General features: G+C 37.7%; 1 protein-coding gene across 1 annotated transcript in view; it reads right to left on the reverse strand.

The window, feature by feature from the left end:
• LOC121342245 (pseudouridine 5'-phosphatase) overlaps positions 1 to 13,040 on the reverse strand; it is a 70,279-nt gene extending 57,239 nt beyond the window's left edge. Inside the window, exon 1 of the mRNA XM_041416522.1 lies at positions 12,127 to 13,040. Coding sequence (XP_041272456.1) covers positions 12,127 to 12,487 — 361 coding nt within the window. The 5' untranslated portion in view covers positions 12,488 to 13,040. The remainder of the gene's footprint in view (positions 1 to 12,126) is intronic.
• Positions 13,041 to 18,273: the final 5,233 nt, after the last annotated feature.

Below are 18,273 nucleotides of genomic sequence, written 5' to 3' on the forward strand. Positions count from 1 at the left end.
TGAGGGTCTCCTCTGAGAAAAAGAATGGCACAAAGAACAAAAATAATAAAGCTGTTTTCTTCAGGAGAGGGATTTCTTCTTCACAGTACTCTCTATCCTAATTATTAATTGGGTTTGGGAAAAGTTATTTATATGCACTATCAAATCAGCTGCCAAGTCAAGATGACTCAGATAAAATGAGAATTTCAAGATGGTAATAAGAATAATTTCTAGGAAAATCAGATCAAATCTTAGTTGAAGCTAAACTTACAGAGGTTTGGTTTTTTGTTTTTCTAAAGCAAGCCTTTTTTTAATTCACAACACAAGAATGCTTTAAAGGAACAGGATGAGAGAAGAAATGTACATGTAGGATCCAACCCTGAAAGAATGAATAGGTACTGAAAGTATTTTTCGTATTGTTAAGTCTCCTGAGCTATATTTAGGAATGTTAGAGTATCAATGTAGTTTCTCATAGATACAATTAGAATGTAAAGCAGAGAACTGAAGCTCACAATTTCAGTATGTAAGACAGTATGAAGACAAAGGTAAACTAAGCATATATTGAAAAGTACATAGGGGAAAATAAGTACTATGCCTTCTTTTTTGTTACATACAAATACAAAAATATCTGGATCAAATAGGAATACTTACATTAGTCCCTGAAAGCTGCAATTATAAGAGAACGAAGAAAAAGAAAACATTAATCTGTTCCATGTTGATCTACAGTATTAGAAAAGGGAATGGGTTAAGAGAGGAATAACTTCCATAGTTTTGTGATAAATTTAAGAATCTCCCTTTTTCCCCCTCTTAATATAAACTTCTAAGTTAAAACATAGAGCCACTTCTCAACTAACCAGGGGAATGAGGAGAGAAAAAATATGCTAACACACAATTTAACATCTTGTATTATTGTCTATGAGAGAGGCAGGGGAAACATGAGGATTTATGTTGAGAGCACTTTAACCAGTATAATGCAGACAGGTACCAGCTACAGATCATGAAATGTCAGCTCCTAAGGCCAGGAGTTTTGATTAGGGAAAAACCAGGCCTGGTTTAATAAACATAAGACCTATAATCCAGTTTTACTGTTAGCTTTCCACTATGCTAAGAGACTTCTTCAAGAAATTTTTGACATATCTTTAAGGCATTTCTCTTTGACAACTTCAGAGTTACTGAAGAGCTGCTCATTATCTTAGTAGTTATTTAAATTAAAAGAATCTTCTCCTTTGTATACATACACACACATGAAAAGACATCCCCTCTATCTCTAAAGCTTTAAACAAGAATTGTAGGGTTTTGTAGAGCACTGGAAAATTTCCAAACATAAGGAATATTATTTAAAAAGTTCTAGAGTGTGTAAAAGAAACAGATTCCTAGAACAAAAAAATTAATTAACAATACAGAAAGCCTAACTCTATAATAACATTTCAAAGACCTTCTATTTATGAAAAGTATTTGAGACAAAAAGCAACACTTAACATAACATATCCAAGGAATGATATCCATATATCCATATCTGATAAATGCAGAATTTAGAGCAATCTTGGAAAAAACAATAAACATAAAATAAATTTAAAAATTCTAATGCTATGACACCTCCCAAGAAGCAAGCAAAGCTAAGACATTCCCTAGGAGACCAAGATGCCATATGAAAACTGCTGTATAAAGTATATTTGCACACACATGTAAGTATAAACTCTTAGACACTGTTAACACTGCCATTAGTAAGTGCAGTTACTCCTTGGGGTCCAATGTATAGATTTTTTGGAAATCACAGGCTATGGGTGCACCCTAGGACGCAGAAACAGTCATGTCACATGTTATTTCAAGTCTTCTCCCAATATATGCACAGACTGTCACCCTTCTGCACCATCCTGCTTTCCCTAGGAGAGGAATGGTCTGGACAGCGTAGTGGTGCCACAGCAGACTGCAGAAAGCTCTCCTTTGACAGCAGGTCAGGAGCTAGCCTGAGCAGGGGAGGTTGTGTCTGACAGGTCACAGCCACCCAGAAATTTTGCAGTGGTAAAATATAAGGTTATTGAAAGATGCAGAGGCAGGTATGAAGACTCATGTAATAGGCAGGTAAATCATACATCAAAAGTTCTTCAAAACTTTGAATACAATGAGCTAGTAAAATTGATTTTTTTTTTAAATCCTTAAAATAGAACTCTTTATTATTATTATTACAAATAGGACAACTGACACTTCATGAAAAGAGGTATAAAGATGTAAAACTTTTTTTTTAACTTAAGAACTTAGAATTTTATCTTGTTACTGTTAAATCCATATACTCACTACCTGCTCTCTAAAACAAGTTGCAAAAGAATAAGGGGAATAGTTCACTTCCATTTTGAAAAAGGCAAAGCCATGATACACAGTAAACTATGCAAAATGAACTCTGAATCAAACATTCCAAGGAATTAAATTTTGCAATACTTTAGAATTTGCAATCAACTGACACATAAAACATTTGACATTTTAGAACACAAAAAACCAGAACAGCAACACTCCTTCTTGCTCTTTACTCCTAGATGCCTTCATCCATGAAAAATGAAAACATTTAAATTAAAAATGTTAGAAGGATAAATATAAGAAAAATATGATCTACAACAATAATAACAGTGAAAGTTATTAGGCAGCAGAATAGCAATTAGATAGACTATAATACCTTAGTGGCCCAAATACTTTCATTTTCCTGAGACATGTTCCCCATGAAACACTGGTTTTAATTTTTAAAGACTAGAAATTTATTACATTGTGATAAGCTCTTTATGGCTCCATCTCCCCTGAGCCATAAAGCAAAGAACATTTTGTTAGTCCAGTAATAATATAATGCTATAGAGAAGACTCAGTCCTAGCATGAAAAGATCCACCATTTTACATGGTGTAATTTTTTGTAACAATGATTTTGTAGCAGAATGCTGATTTTTATCCAAGGTTATGTCACTTTATAGGCATGCATGAGTATACTCTTCTGCCCTGGAGAGACAGGTCAGAGGAGGTTACTGTATGTAAATTACAAAACAAACAAAGAAAAATATCTTTACCATAGAACAATTTATTCAAATGAAATATGTCTCCGTATACTCATGCTCCACCTTAATCCATTTAATTTCTCGTACTTCAAACCTTCTGATACACTATAATCCTATTTTTTTTTCATTAAACACACATTATCTTTCATTTCATTCTTCTAGTGCTAGTACAATTTTTTTCCTCTTGCTTAGAAATGTTCCCAAATTACCAGTACCAGTGTCAAACTCATAAAACATCCCAATCCAAAAAATATAATCCCACTTATTACAGGTCAGTAATCAAATAAAGGTATATTCTATTAGTTTGAATAGGTACTCTGTATCAGCTTACATTACACACAAATGGAGCGATTAAAGCAGAAGATAATTTTGAGGACACAACGTTCCAAAAGATGCCCTGACATAAACAGATTATTTCCTGTATACAGTGACACTGTGAAAGAGAACCTGAGTGAACTCATATTTATGCACAGCAGACAATCCATGCCCAGGGCTGAGCAGCTTGGCAGCAAACCCAGTGAGTGCAGCACGTGCGAGCATAGGGCTGCTGCAAAGGGCTAGCACCAGCCCATCCAGTGGAGAGCAAAGGTGACACGAGGCCCTGTTGCAGCAGGTCACAGAGCACACATTAATGAGCTGGGAGAATGAGACACCATAACACGTAACACTGCCCATAATGACAAAGGTCATGAGCACATTCACAGAGATGTTAGACAGAAAGACTGGACTGACAAATAATAAAGTGGGCTTTCCTCTTAAATGCCTTGCATTACCCTGAGACAAACTGCATGTGAAATTTATCCAAAAGAACGACACACAGGTAGAGGCAATCCAAAAACAAGCAGCAGAGAAAAAAGCCATGTTTGGAGTGCTAACACATAAGTGGTGCCCTGTAATGACTGAAGCACAGACTCAGACCAGCAGGAAATCTGAATCCTTTATTCAAAGAAGCCAGCTGGTTTTATACACTTTGTCAAGGCATAGTATTTCCTCACATGGTAATTCTCACTATGTGACCTGTCCCATGTTGCCATGTCAGCAACACACTTTCTAAATGTCCTTCTATGGAGTGATCATGTGCTGCTCACTGTCTGTCAGCTTCTGGCAGGCTCCTCTCCGTAGGGTTCTGCCACGCGGCACCTCCTCCTCCAAGGTCAGGTGGAGACAGCCTCTCTGTGCCACCACACGCTCCTTTGTGCCACCACGGCGTTCTGCGGGTACGTGCCACAGCCTGTAACTCAATTCTATCCTATCTCTTCCCACAGTGCCAAAAGGAAATCATTCAAGAACTAGAAATTAACTTGCTTCATGAGACACAGTCTACTAGTACTTATTTGATGACTTTTACAAAAATTTGTCATATATCTCTAAAGAGAAAGGGAAAGAAAAGTAAGAATACATTTTAAAAAGAAACCAGCTGTTATATATAACAATACCTTCGAAAAGTACATGAGAAAGAGTAATGTACGGTTAGATGAAAGTTTTTCCAAAATGCAGCATCAGATATACTGCCAAACTGCTACTGAATATGGTACTCATTACAAGAGGAATAAAAAGATTATTAAAAGCTGCACAAATACAGAAAACATACATGGAGACAGCAACAATTGATACTGTCAACAGGTATGCAACCCTTCAAGAAACAAAATATTGCTTAAAAAAAAAAGTTCAAAAAAGTTTTTAGCCATGAAAAAAAAAGAGCCACAAAAGATACATTCTTCCCCAGTTATTGAAGCAAAGGAAGAAAAAGCAGAGACTAAAAAATACAGGATGGTTTTCTCCTAAGTATCAAAAACAATCTTGATGAAGGTTAACACTACCTCAACAAACCTTAGGTCAGAACAATGATTTTTTAAATATTATAATTCAAGAGATGCAAAAAGGGATAAGTCAAGGTCAGGAGCCTCTGAGAGAACCACTGTAAGCCACAAAAATTATCTTTGTTATATAATTCTCAGTAGTCTTATGAAAGAAATTAGTATCAATACAAAGATGTACATAAACACATAATAGGAGCAGCAACAATCATTAACAGTATCTACTTCATGCCAGAGATGTCCATAATGAATGCAATAAAGTTTGAGAGGAGAAGATATTTGGCTCAATTGCTTCTGTAGTTTTAGTTAACATAGTTCCTGGTCTTAAAAAGAGCAATGGTCATAGTGTGAAAATTATCATCTCCATTAAGGTCTGTTGCCAATATAAAAGAAAAAGAGTTAAAAATAATAACAACCACAATCACCCTTCCTCCTCCTCTATTAGAAGTATAAATGCCAGTATTCAAGAGCGGGATTGTGTCCCAGAGAAAATATACCAGCAGAATTCATAGACCAGAAACTGCCTTGCCCAAATTAAGATGTTCTGAAAAATTCCACTCTCAAGAGCTCAATTAGCCAACTCACAACAAGGCTACATTGAATGAATTACAGCTACTCAGAACAAGAGCTGCAGAGCTGGTACAGAGTGTAACTATTGCCAGTATGTAGAATAATAAATCCAAGGTTGTTAATGCTGTTTTTCTTAAGTAAGAAGAAAATTGGAATACAGCAGCTAGAAATTGTGTTATTATAATGGAAAATTCTATGCACCTTTTCTTTGTGTGTAATTCTGTTCCATTTATGACACCTTATTATTTACATTAAAGAAAAATAATTGGAACTTTATACACATGACAGTTTACGTATGCAACAAATTCTTATCATCTACAAACAGATTTGAAAATCCACTTTTAGGCATAGCAAGAGACTAATTATAAATGGTCAAACTGCTGTATGCGCCTCTAAAATCACTAAACAGAACCTTTACACTCCCAGCATTTTCAAAACATACCTCTTCACTTACTACGGGCTCTCTATACAATTGCAAGTGTGTAACAGTCAGAAAACAAAAGCCACATTATTGAAAGGGAAATTGGAAAACTCTTGGGATTAACTTGTTTGGCATGTGGTTTCTCTTTTTTTTTTTTTTTCCTTACTTTACAGGCAAATGTTTTGGGTCTGGGGAAACTCATAAATAAGCACCAAAATTACATTGCATTTGTGTGTAATTCCTGCGCAACATTAAAATCAAATCATGGATCTTTCAGCTTGGGAGCATTCCTTGGTTAATTTCTCAAGAAAAAAAAAAATCATTGTTCATGCTGCCCATGGCATTTTGAAATGCGGTAGCCACTACAGAAATCAAAACCAAAACCCACCAAAAAAAAAAAAAAAATACGCTGTTGAATGCTGAACTTACACTGATTCTGGATTATTCTAACCACAAACAACAAGCAACCATGTGGATGGGCAATTCGCAAATCAATCAAGGGAATAACAGAAGTCAGACTCTGGGTTAGTATGTTTCTTATGTTCTCGCCAAAATTTTTCTTGCTGTTAGATTAAAATGTTAGCTTTCAAGCATATGACAACTCTTATTTACCGTATTTATGGTTAGTTAATTCTCAAAGAGGAGATGCTTTACTTATGTCCGAGAATTGCTCATGAAGCATCTATTCTAATCCAATAATATCCTTAATCTCTTTAATTTTGCAAGACATTTCAAGTACTGAACACAGGGGCAAGAGAATATTTTCCTTTCCCTCTTTGTTCCCAAAATCTGATGGAATGTGAGAATGACAACAAAGTAAGTTTCCACTACACAGAAGCAGAAAATAGGCTTACAAAGATTGCCAGGTTGTAGCCTAAGAAGATTAATTCCTGCACTTAAGGCATAACATAAACCATTCTAGAAAGGACTGATGTTTAATGGAATTTGTGTTATTTGTTTGGATGCAGAAGAACTAGGAAGCTGTTTTAAATAAAAGACAGCATGCACATAAGCAAACTCCAGCACAGAACTCTCATCAGTTTCCTTGTAACAACCATCTCCTAGGCAACATGTGCAATAAAATGAAAGTAAGAGTACATTTTTGACTTCTGACCTTGTGACAATGAGTAGGTAACACTGGGGAGAAAGAAAACATGCTGAAATTCTTGTGAATCTCACAACACTACAACAAATTTAACTGCAAGCTAATTCCTTCTGTATTATAGACCAGAGATGACCTGTCTGGCCAGCCATGCAGAAGTGTCTTAGAAGTGGCACAAAACACAGCGGTCTCCACACAAAGGAGACAGCGGCTATTAAAGCAGCAACTTCTGATCCCAGTTGTCTTAACTACTTTTCATCCCTCTGGAAATGGTCACTAGCTGGCATACCTGTGCCTGTGCAGTCCAACATGACTTTGAGTTATGGTGAAGGTATCTTACAAAACTAAGCTGCTTTAGGAACCATCTCTCATATGTGAACACACCGATTTATCTCATGTAAAGATACTCTTTTCCAACACTAAGGGGCACTGACAAGGATAATAATTTACATAAAACAATCCTTACTCCTACAAGAAATTTAAACAAAAATAAATACATGACTAAACTTTCTATACTAAAGTGTTATGCTCTTTGCATGTTAATTTAGCTCTAGTTCAGCTTTAAGCACAATGCTAAGAAATATCTTATCTTTGTAGCCATTTTCTTAAGTTCATTTGTCAGTTGGGAAAGGTTACTATTATGTATAATAGATACATATTATAATATTGCCTTTTTGCAAGTATTAAAATGGGTTTTATATACGTGGTGTCAAAGTAACTTTGTTATAAAGATATAGTTTGTGTTTCTGTTGTTAATTAAGCTTAGACATAGTGAAATAGCTATGCTTGCGTTAAATGCCTGCTGGATGGGATAACATTCAATAAACACAGGATGAGGACACCTGCTAGAGATATGCCAAATATCAGCGCTCACCATTTGAAGGAAGCATGGGCCAAGGCCCAGACTAGAAGTGATAAAGAGGAGCCAAAACCACAGCCCAAAAACATGCATGCTCTTAAAAGGCGGACCCAAGGAGGAGCTGTGTAAAATAGTTCCTGGAAAATGTAAACTAGTTTATGGATATGCATATGGATCTATGAACATACAACAAGCTGATGTAAGGGAAAAGGTATTTAAGGGGTATCCCCGAAGGTGATGGTGTGGTCTTAGACGAGAGCCAAGATGCACCTGGCCGTAATAACCTTTCCTTTATGGTCCATACCTCCTATCGTCCTTTAATAAAATTTTTAAACTTTCACAAGGTAGTGAATGTGTTTTTCACATTACCTGTAGCTTGCAGAGAATTTTAAATGTTTTCCACCCCCTATAATTTTAAGCACACATCATGAAAGGCAACATTCAATCCTATTTGTGTTTTGGTAATAGGGTAGCTATTGGCTACAATTATATAACAATTGTAGCTTTTTAAGCTACTTGTCATAGCTTAAAAAGAAACTTATGCAGCGAGTTTATAAAACAGCTCCTGGGGGGCATTGCTCTGGTTTTATATTTTGCACAAGTTAATAGATTTTTTTCTTCTCTATCTTTAGCATTGATTTTGTATGTTTATACAATATGCTAAAATGCCAGGATCCAAACTGTACAACCATAATAACCGGACTTATTTAGGAATCAAATAACTCTAGTTTCTGTTGTTGTTATTCTTATTATCTATTAACCCTGTACTATTTGTTGGATAAGTGCATAAGTAGGTTTAATATTTCTAATATTATTATTTAATTGATTATATTTACTTAATTTATTATATTTATTAATTTATTTATTAATTAATATTTAGATTCTTTTATTATTTTTAACTATACCACATGCTAGTGGTTAGAACAGTACTCTTCTGTAGGTACAGACTACCGCATTTTAAGAAAAAGCAATCTACTATTCTGAGCATTTAATGTCATTATTTGCTGTAGGAAATCAAGTAAAAATTTAACTTAAGAAATGTAATGCCTTAATTAAAGTGCTGGGAGGTTTTGTTGTGTTTTTGTTGTTGTTGTTGTTGTTGTTGTTGTTGTCTTGGGGTTTTTTTTTGTTGTTGTTGTTGTTTTTGAGAAAGTACAGCAGTACAACAAAAATTGAGATGTAGTTAGTCCTTCCTTTGTACTACACGGTGCACCACTAATCAGTTATGATACTTAATTAGAGGGTGATCAGTCACTGGAACTGGCTCCCCCAGGCAGTCATCATGGCACCAAGGCTGTCAGAGTTCAAGGAGCATTTGGACAAGGTTCTCAGTCCTCTGCTTTAGTTTTCAGAAGTCCTGCAAGGAGCTGGACTCAATGAACCTTATGCTTATGCTAAGGGATGGGATGGAGTTGAGCTGCAGGCTGTGGCACGCACCTGCAGAAGCACATGGCAGCACAGAGCTGACCTGACCTTGGGAGGAGGTGTCACGCGACAGACCCCTGAGGAGAGGAGCCTGCTGGAAGCTGACAGACAGGTGAACAGCGCGTGATCACCCCTAAGATTCTTTCCAAGAGCTCAAAGGGAAAGATTAGGTAATAAAAAAAAAAGGAAGGGTAGATTGCATTGATTAGAAATGCAGACAAAGGAGGCTGACAGACAGGTGAACAGTGCGTGATCACCCCTAAGACTTCATCCAAGAGCTCAAAGGGAAAGATTAGGTAATGAAAAAAAAGGAAGAGTACATTGCATTGATTAGGAATGCAGAAAAAACTGGTGTTAGATAACCTTTGAAACAATGATACAGAAGGACTATGAATGAAAGGGTTGAAGGACTTCCACAGGCAGCTCAGAGGCAATAACTTCTGTGTTGAAAGTAAGCTGATACACCAAGGTGCAACTCAAGGACAACTTAATCAGCCTCAATTATATTAGAGGGAGGGGGGAGATAAAATATCAGTTGATCAGACTCAGCAACACTTTCACACAGCCAAGGATTAGCCAGTAAAGTATAGGCTGCAGGTTTTATAGGGTAACACTTGGATTCTTTCCAAAGTCAAGAACCTTGTAAACTCCTCATTTAAGGACTTTATACCCACAAAGATTTTGGAAATCTGTCTATCAGAAGATATCCTACCTTTCTTAATCAGAAGTATGTCAATTACAGAAATCAAGTTCATAGCACATCACATCTGATGAATTTAATGCTCGATTATTCTCATCATTTATAGATCAATTTATATTTGTTCGATAAGATCAGTAGGGTTTAGGTGAAAACATATAAAAATAATCATGTACATTTGCAGACACTACTCTGTTTGGAAAAATTTTTGCAAAACCTGAAGCTTCAGATTCTAAAAATTGCAATCAAATGTCTAAATTTGATTCGAAACTATGCAATCAACCACTTTAAAACATTAGTAATAATAGATATTCAATAACAAAACTTTTATTTGTGCTCTTTGAAAGGAAATACATTTGGGCCATTTCTGTAGCTTCTTGAAACATGTATGTTATTCATTTTATAACCTACAATGGACACATTAAAAATTCTTAAGAAAATTATGGGGTTCTTATGTTAACATCAATATGAACATTTGTCTCATACAGAAGATTTACAGTAGGTAGGTTGGGCAGAGGGAATCTAATTTGTGCATGCCTTTTATCAGTCTTTCCCCCAAATCATTCCAAATTTCTTGAAACATTTAGGAATCTTGGGAAAGTCCAAGCAGTCTCCTGAATGCCTTTTTGCCTCCCAAGGATCACTGCTCACCATGAAACAAATAGGCTCACCAAGAATGTTAAACATTTCATAGTATTCAGAGGCTGAAACATACTGAAGTTCTCTGAAATGAAGTGCACAGAATGAAAGTCACCAAAATAGTGTCACTTTTACTCCTCTGTACTGGAAGATACTTGAAGAGTATTTTCAATCTAATTCCTTGCAGCTGAAAGATTTCTGAAATACAATACATACTTTATATGTAACTTTTTAAAATAGAAGAAGTCACATATATGTATCATTACCAATACTGTCCCGTTAAGTTGACTATTGTCTGTGTGAAGGAGATTTCCACCTTCTGACAAAGAACAGTAGTAACGAAAAAAAAAGCTTTCCTGACACTTCTAAGAATGAAATTAAAATAACTGGTTCTGGATTATAGGATTACACACACACACACACACTATATGTGTGTGTATCCCCAGGGTATCTGAGACTCCAGAGAAGTTGAAAATGTAACTAAAATTTAAATGCAACTCAATCACTGTTTTGCATAGCATAGCTATTTTTGTTTTAAAAGGTAAATGTGGATCACCTTCACCTCTTATAGCTCTGAAGGAGGGAAAAGTGCACCTTTCTTGGAAACACAGTGTAATTCATCAGACTTCACAGCAGTCTTCCCAGAAATTGCAACAATTCAGGTTTTGTAGAAAGAAGGCACACACCTGCAGTTCACACCTTTTAGGAATTCACGTATATCCAGAACTGCTTCCTGTATAATAACTCACAATAACTATTTCAATAACTAAGTCGCATGCCAAAATATTTCATTATTTTTCATCAGAGGGTCCTGATAGTTAAGCGAATAGTTAAGAGCAGACTTAAAAACTGTCCTGGTTATAGCGACTATTCAAACATCAATATCTAATCGAGCTGCAGGAGGGGGAAGCATCAAGCTATACAGTAACCCTGCAAAGCAGAAAGTCTACTAATACCAAAACTAAGAGAAAACTATCAGAGTGGTGTCCAGGCTCATCAGCTGGAGAAGGTAGCTCTGAAGGCTGCCGAGCGCTGTCCGGCCCTCGGCAGTGCGCGGCCCGGGGGTCCCTCAGCCCCACGCTGATGCCCGTTCTGCTCCCCACCCACTCGCCCCGGCTGCCAGCCCCGGCCCGCCCCTCACCGCTCTCCGCACAGGCACCCCAGCCTCGCTCAGCCCTCCGCCAGCCAGCGCAAGCGCCCCGCTCACGCCCAGCCCTTGGTCTGTTACTTTAAGGCGAAATCTGCGCCCGAAAGGCAGCAAGTAGCGGAAGCAGGAGAAGAAATTCACTCGTTTCATGTTGTTTTAATCCCTTCACCCTGGTTTTAGCAGCGCCGCCCGGGGCGTTCTGGCTGCTCTCCCGGAGCGAGGAGGCCGTGAATGAGCAGCCACAGCCTGGGCTGCTCCAGCCGCGGGAGGCGGAGGGGAGGGGAAAGGGAAGGGAAAGAGGCTGCCCGCCGCCAGCTACGGCCCCTCGCTGTCGGGGCAGGCGGGCCGGGCCTGGTGGCGCGGTGGAACCCACCGGCGCGGGGCGGAGCGGAGCGGGACCTGGCCGTGGAAGGGAGAGGGTTTCAGGCTACGCACCCAGCAGCAGCCCGTCCATGTCAAAGATCAGGTGAGTGACCGGGCGCAGCGCGGTCGCCGAGGAGGAGGAAGCGGCCATGGCGAGGCAGAGCAGCCGGAGCGCAGGAGCAGGAGCCGAGGCAGATGGAGCCCGCGCGGTGCGAGACTGGCCAGGCCGGAAACCTAACGGGGAGATCGGGGTAGGGCGGCGGTTTATAGCGGCACCCGGGGCGGGCTGGGCCGGGCCGGGCCGGGCCTGCCGGACCTTTGTTCTGTCTTCTACTTTTTTAAGCAAAGTCCATTTTTCTTCTTGGGGCCTCTTATCTTGCAGAACAGCGCTTCTTGCCCAGAGAGGTTGTGGAGTCTCCCTCTCTGGAAACATTCAAGAAGAGCCATCTGGATGCAATTCTTTGCGTGGATGCAATGTGCAGCGTGCTTTGGGATGACCCTGCTTAAGCAGGGAGGTTGGCCCAGACGACCCATGGTGGTCCCTTCCAACCAGACCTGTTTTGTGACTCCTGAGTCCTGTTTGGTGCTGCTGGTGGGAAATACAGAACAGTTGCTCTCACGTTGATGTGTTAGACGATGTCTCTTCTGCATACATGTGTAGAGATTTACAGGGGTACTATTACCACCAGACTATAGTTGAAACAAAAAGATCTATGTAAAACTGTGAGGGATGAGTAAAGTAATGGAGAGAAAAAAATCTGTGAGGAAGGAGTAAATCTATCTCTTACTGTGTGCAAGAATGGTTAATTGAAAGCTGGTTTGGGTGTTGTATGTTTTTTTCTGAAACATTCAGGAAGTTCTGAAGTTCAAGAAACAAGACTGCTCTTAAGTTGAAACAAAATCTTCCTGCATGGACACATCATCCAATTTTTACTGGGCAGTTGGGAGGGAAAGAGGGCACCGACTCATCAGTTTTCTCTTTTGTATTTTTTCATGCAGGTAACTCTCCACTGGGCATCAAGATCATTGAAGCACCAGTTGCAGAGGCAGACATGAAAAGAGCTGAACCAGGCTCCCAAGGTGACATACTGGCTTGAAGATGTGTACTGCTGTGCCATTCTGTGTGAGGGTAGTTGTTAGTGGCAGCTTCACATAGGGGGAGTCCTCCTGTCTCATTTTGAGGTAGGCATTGCAGCAATTCCATTTTCCTATCAGTGCCTTCATTTGAATTGGCAACGTTTCACCATTTTAGCAAGTTAGTGGGGGCCATTAAAGCCTTAACTGTAGGTGTCACATAGCTATATTTGAATTTTAATTTAGGGTTGTTAAGCATCTTACCTACCCCCAAAACCTGTCCCTTGAAAGTACGTTCACCCTACATTTGTGTGAAATGTAGACACAGAATTCTCCTGACACCTTCTCCTGTTCGGGAAATAAGTCAAATAAAACATCCTTGGCCTTTACTTGTACTTTTTGAATAATAAAACTTGACTTTCAAACAACTTTTTTTTGAGTTTTGGGTTGGTTTTCTCTTATTTATCATGTCTCATTCTGTAATGATAATGCTGCTTAGGCCCTGTCTGTGTAGGCTAGGAAAAGGATTGTGCACAGTACCTTCAATATCTTTTAAAAATTCCGCATGTAGTCATGGAATTGGTTCCTGTGTAGATTTAAGGAAATGGCTCCTGAGCTTTGAGGGTTTTTTTTTGTAACCTTACAATATATGAGTATTAAAAATGCCCACGGCTGTTTTGTTTCTGCAATAAATACTTTGCAACAAGTCAATGTTCCAGTTTTGTTTCCAGCAAATATTTATAGTTTCTTTTGTAGCACACTTAGGTGGGAGCATGGCTAGAATCAATAGAGGTAAAATCATAAATACAGTAGGTCAAAAAAGGTGTTAACCTCTTAAAGGCAATTAAAAAATAGTAATTTCAGTAGTTATAATGGTTGTGTTGCACTGTCCTAAGAAAGAATGTGATTCTGCTGTAAGAGACAAATATTTAAAGGGGATGGGTAATGATGTTTTATGACAGTGGTACCTGAGGCAGATTTATTAACTTTCTAATTAACAAATATTGTACAAATCTGCTTTTTAATTGTATGTATGGTAACAGAGTAAAACCTTCATGTGTTATTCAACAGATGTAGCTTTTTCTTGTTACCTTGATTAATTGTTCTAATTAGAAAAAAGTATTTGATCACAACTTCCATTGCTTTTAGCTCCTAAAAAGGGGAGAAAATTACTATTTTTAGCATGTAAATTCCTAGTTCATCTGAGAAAACAAGGGTTTTGCAAAACTCTTCAATATTTAAAGTGGAAATAAGTCGTAGGCAATCTATGTGAAAGTAGTCCACAAAATTAAAGTGTAATACAGAAGTTGAACATTTTTAGGGTTAAATGGTCTGGGTTACAAATCCTATGGTACACGTTTCAGGACTGTCACATTACTGACAGGCTGATGACCTCAATTTGCTTTGCTTTGCTCTGGCTCATCAGTGATAATCAGTGTGATGTTAGCTTACTTGATTCTTCAAAGCTGTGTTCAAACACAGGAAAATCTTCCCAAGATAGAAAACTGTTTAGGTTTATTCTGTGTGATTAAGTATTTTTACTAACAGAATGAAATGAAGTAAAAGTCCAAGTAACATGGTAGAGCATAATTTTCTAAATACATAAGGAAGAAATTGTGCTGATCTAAGTTTTGTTTGAGCGGTCTTAAATATCTATATCTAACGACTCATCAGTAGTATTTGGTTTTGTTGTTGGGTTATTTTTTCCTTGAAAGGGAGTGAAAATTTGATTTTGAAAATTTGATATTAAGAATTGTAGAATTGATTTTTCCCTTGCTACTATTTTTTATTACTTATTTGAAGCTGGCTTTAAGTTATGAGGATTTCAATAACTTTAGAGTTGTGGGAAGCATATTGTAGTTGAAGCGCAGTAATTATGAACACCAATAATTAATTATATTCCTACAGACCTCACGTATGCCTATTCTTGAGAAGAATGAATTTCAATGTAACAATTAAGATGTAATTCTGTAACTGGACTTGAATCCTGGGAAGTCTGAAGAGCACAATTTTAACTTCATGTACATTGTAAAAATAATTGTTGCTATCTGGGGATACACCAAAGCAGATATATGGTGTTTTAAGGTACATATATATCTGGATGTCCAGTTTTGTAAACACCTGGGCATTTTAAATTAGCTGCCTGTAGGTAGCTGTACTTAATGCCAAACAAATCTATTTTCTCTGGTTTTGTAATAATATGTTAAAATCTCATTGGTTTTATTGTTCTTGAATGTGAGATAAAGTAAAAATACTCAGGTGCTGTGGGGTTAGTAAGTATGCAACACAATGTTTCATATACTAGGTAATCGTAATAGTTTTTAAACTTCTATATTTGTTTGAGTTTTCTTTACTTTGAGGCTGGAAGTTTTGTACCTCACTGAAATTTATGTGACTGAGTTCTTTCCTGGAGAATAAAAGCGCCAGAATATACTTAAGTGTTTTCATAGGTAATACATTTGATTCAATAATTGCAGTTTCCTATTTCATTATTTCATACTGTGCTCGAAGCACCGATTCACTTACCTATTTTTTATGCCATTCATAGGAGCATCATGCACTATGTGTTTCACACAGAAATGACTGACTTTATTTTTCTTTTTCTGCAGGCGCCTTGACAAAGAGGATAAACAGATTATAATCCATTTTGGTTTGAGTATTAAAAAAGAATCGAAAGACTTGAATTAATCCAGTAGTTTAAAAGCTTTCATAATGTTTTACATAAACAGCTGTTAAACCCACTATTAGGAACAAATTACTTGGAATGATTAAGAATTAAATGTAAATTCAGGTATCAGCTGAGATTCTCAACAGTTGCTATAGTTAAGCCTATAAGCTTTCAGAAAATGAAACCCCTCTGAGTGCTGGATGTCACCAAACATGAGCTTTTCACCTCAAGATTATGAATTATATGATTTGTATTGTTTCAGTTCATGTTTTTATAGGTACAAAATGGAAGATGACCATATGTCTTAAAGCAATTAAATAGTACCATGGAACTCCTGATCTAGGTCATGTTTTATTGATTACATAAGTTAAAAGGGTGTATATGCTCTTTTAATCAATCACATGTGTCTTCTCTCAGCCAGGCAAACAGGGATAGGAGAGCCATGTGTTTTCTAGGTTTTGGTATTGACAACCAGTTACAAGTGAGATAGTTACAAAGGCAAGGAAGATGATGTGTTACGCTGCAGGAGAATGAAGTGAAGATATGTGTTACATGTGTTCATCTCAGTAAATTTAGATGAGGCACTATAGAAAGGTTCATTTTTAGATGTCAATTGCTGTATTTATTGGTGGGATTGTACAACAGAACAAAGTTTCTGAAGCTGGGAAACGAAGATTTAATATCATACTTTAGGGCCATTATTGCTTTTGTTAAGGTCACTGAGAACCATTTACTCTACTTTATGGATTGTGACTTAGCTTGTTGACATACTTTTTTGGTCTTTTAATAAAATATTGTCTGCAAACAGGCACACTGTTCAGGTAATTAGCAGTGTGTCATTGTAATGAAAATCCTGAAGTGCCTAATGGCTGGGTCCTGCTTAGCCTTAAACTATCAGGAAGATTAGAACAGAAGGGATTGCATCTCCAGATATTATATGAAGTATTGTATCCTGCTTTATTTTTCCTGTGATATGGATTTGCTGTAACTTTTTTTTGTTATAGTATGACTTTCATTTATTTATCTAACTTCCCATTCTTACTGGAACTTAAAATATTTGTTATTAACTTGGTTTTATATCTTGTCTGCATGTGGATTTAATTGCTTTTTTGTTCATTTTACTACAGTTTGATTGTTACAGATTAATCAAAAAGTTTTGTATTTCTGCTGTCATGTGGAATGCACATTCTGTGAACCTTTCTGAGCAAGTCATCTATAACTTGGTTTCTGGCAGTAAAGGTGAAACTGAATGCAGTCACCCTTCCAGTGGTCCCTTTCAGCCTTGGGTTCCGAAGCTCAAACTTTTCAAAGGCTGTGGTAATTAGATCTTCAGATGGAGAAGAGAGAGGGAATTGTGATTCTCAGGGTCACAAGGTCTCTAAGCCACTGATCTGTAATTCTGCTTCGTGTTCAGGTTTTATATGCACGTTCCCTTTTTAGGATGCAACAAGCTGGGGAGTTGAATCTCCAGAGCTCAGACATTCTGCCTACTCTGTGGCTGTGTGCCCTTAAAAGTTTGCATCTATCCAGAAGATTTGAGTAGAAATAAATGAACTGACTGACACTCAGCCTAGAATGGCTACATGATCAGGAAGAACATGCTGACAGCCTGGCAAGTGCAGGGAGGCAGCTGGAGGCCAGCTATTGTACAGTACTGTGACCTTTTTTTCTTTGCAGTGATTCTCAGCTTCTAGAATTATCTAGGCAGAAAAGCAATAGTACTGTAGTGATACATATAAAAAATAACAACTCTGATCGGGAAGAAGAAATAGTGCAGAGAGGAGAAGGGGCAACGCCAAGCAGACTTAGCCAGCTTCTTGAGTCCCCATTGCAGTAGAGTTGTATTGGACATCCAGGCTGTTCCTTACTGTAGAAGCTGGGACTTTTCCTTGACTGCCAATTAGTGTGCCTCCCAAACAAGTCATAATTCAATTTTTTGAATTCTCTTGCCCCAGAAGCTACGGCTCTGTTCTCCTTCTCCCATGTACAGACACACAAAAGTACTGGTAGTATACCTCAGAACATGCTCTTGTGTACAGGCAGTGGCAGATAGGCTTTGTGACCACTACCAAGTAAGGCGCTGACTAAGTTTTGGGTGAGGAAATAGTTCCATCACTAAGCTGTCCACTTACTTTAAGTTCAGTTTATGTTTACCTATCTTAAGGAATTAGGTTCTGTGTATTGTAACAAAACAGATAAGGAAACAATGTAGCTTTATTTCTTGCTTTAGACTTTCAATTGAATTGTTCTTTGTAGAAGACCAATAGCAGTCTCTTGTTTTCATAAGACATTTATAAAACAAGGAACACCACTCATAAATACTAATACAGTTAGGTGGTTAGACATTAGGGAGTCCTAGAAGAATGCAATGAAGTTCAAGTGTTGTCAAGCCAATCAGGCCCTGACTTTTTTCCCTAAGAGAGCTAGCTCCTCTTAATCAGGTAATCTCAAACATTTCACCTTGAGTTCTGTAAAGT

This window comes from Onychostruthus taczanowskii, unplaced genomic scaffold (genome assembly GCF_017590055.1).
Source record: "Onychostruthus taczanowskii isolate IOZ18803 unplaced genomic scaffold, ASM1759005v1 scaffold52, whole genome shotgun sequence".
In the NCBI taxonomy this organism is placed as follows: domain Eukaryota; kingdom Metazoa; phylum Chordata; class Aves; order Passeriformes; family Passeridae; genus Onychostruthus; species Onychostruthus taczanowskii.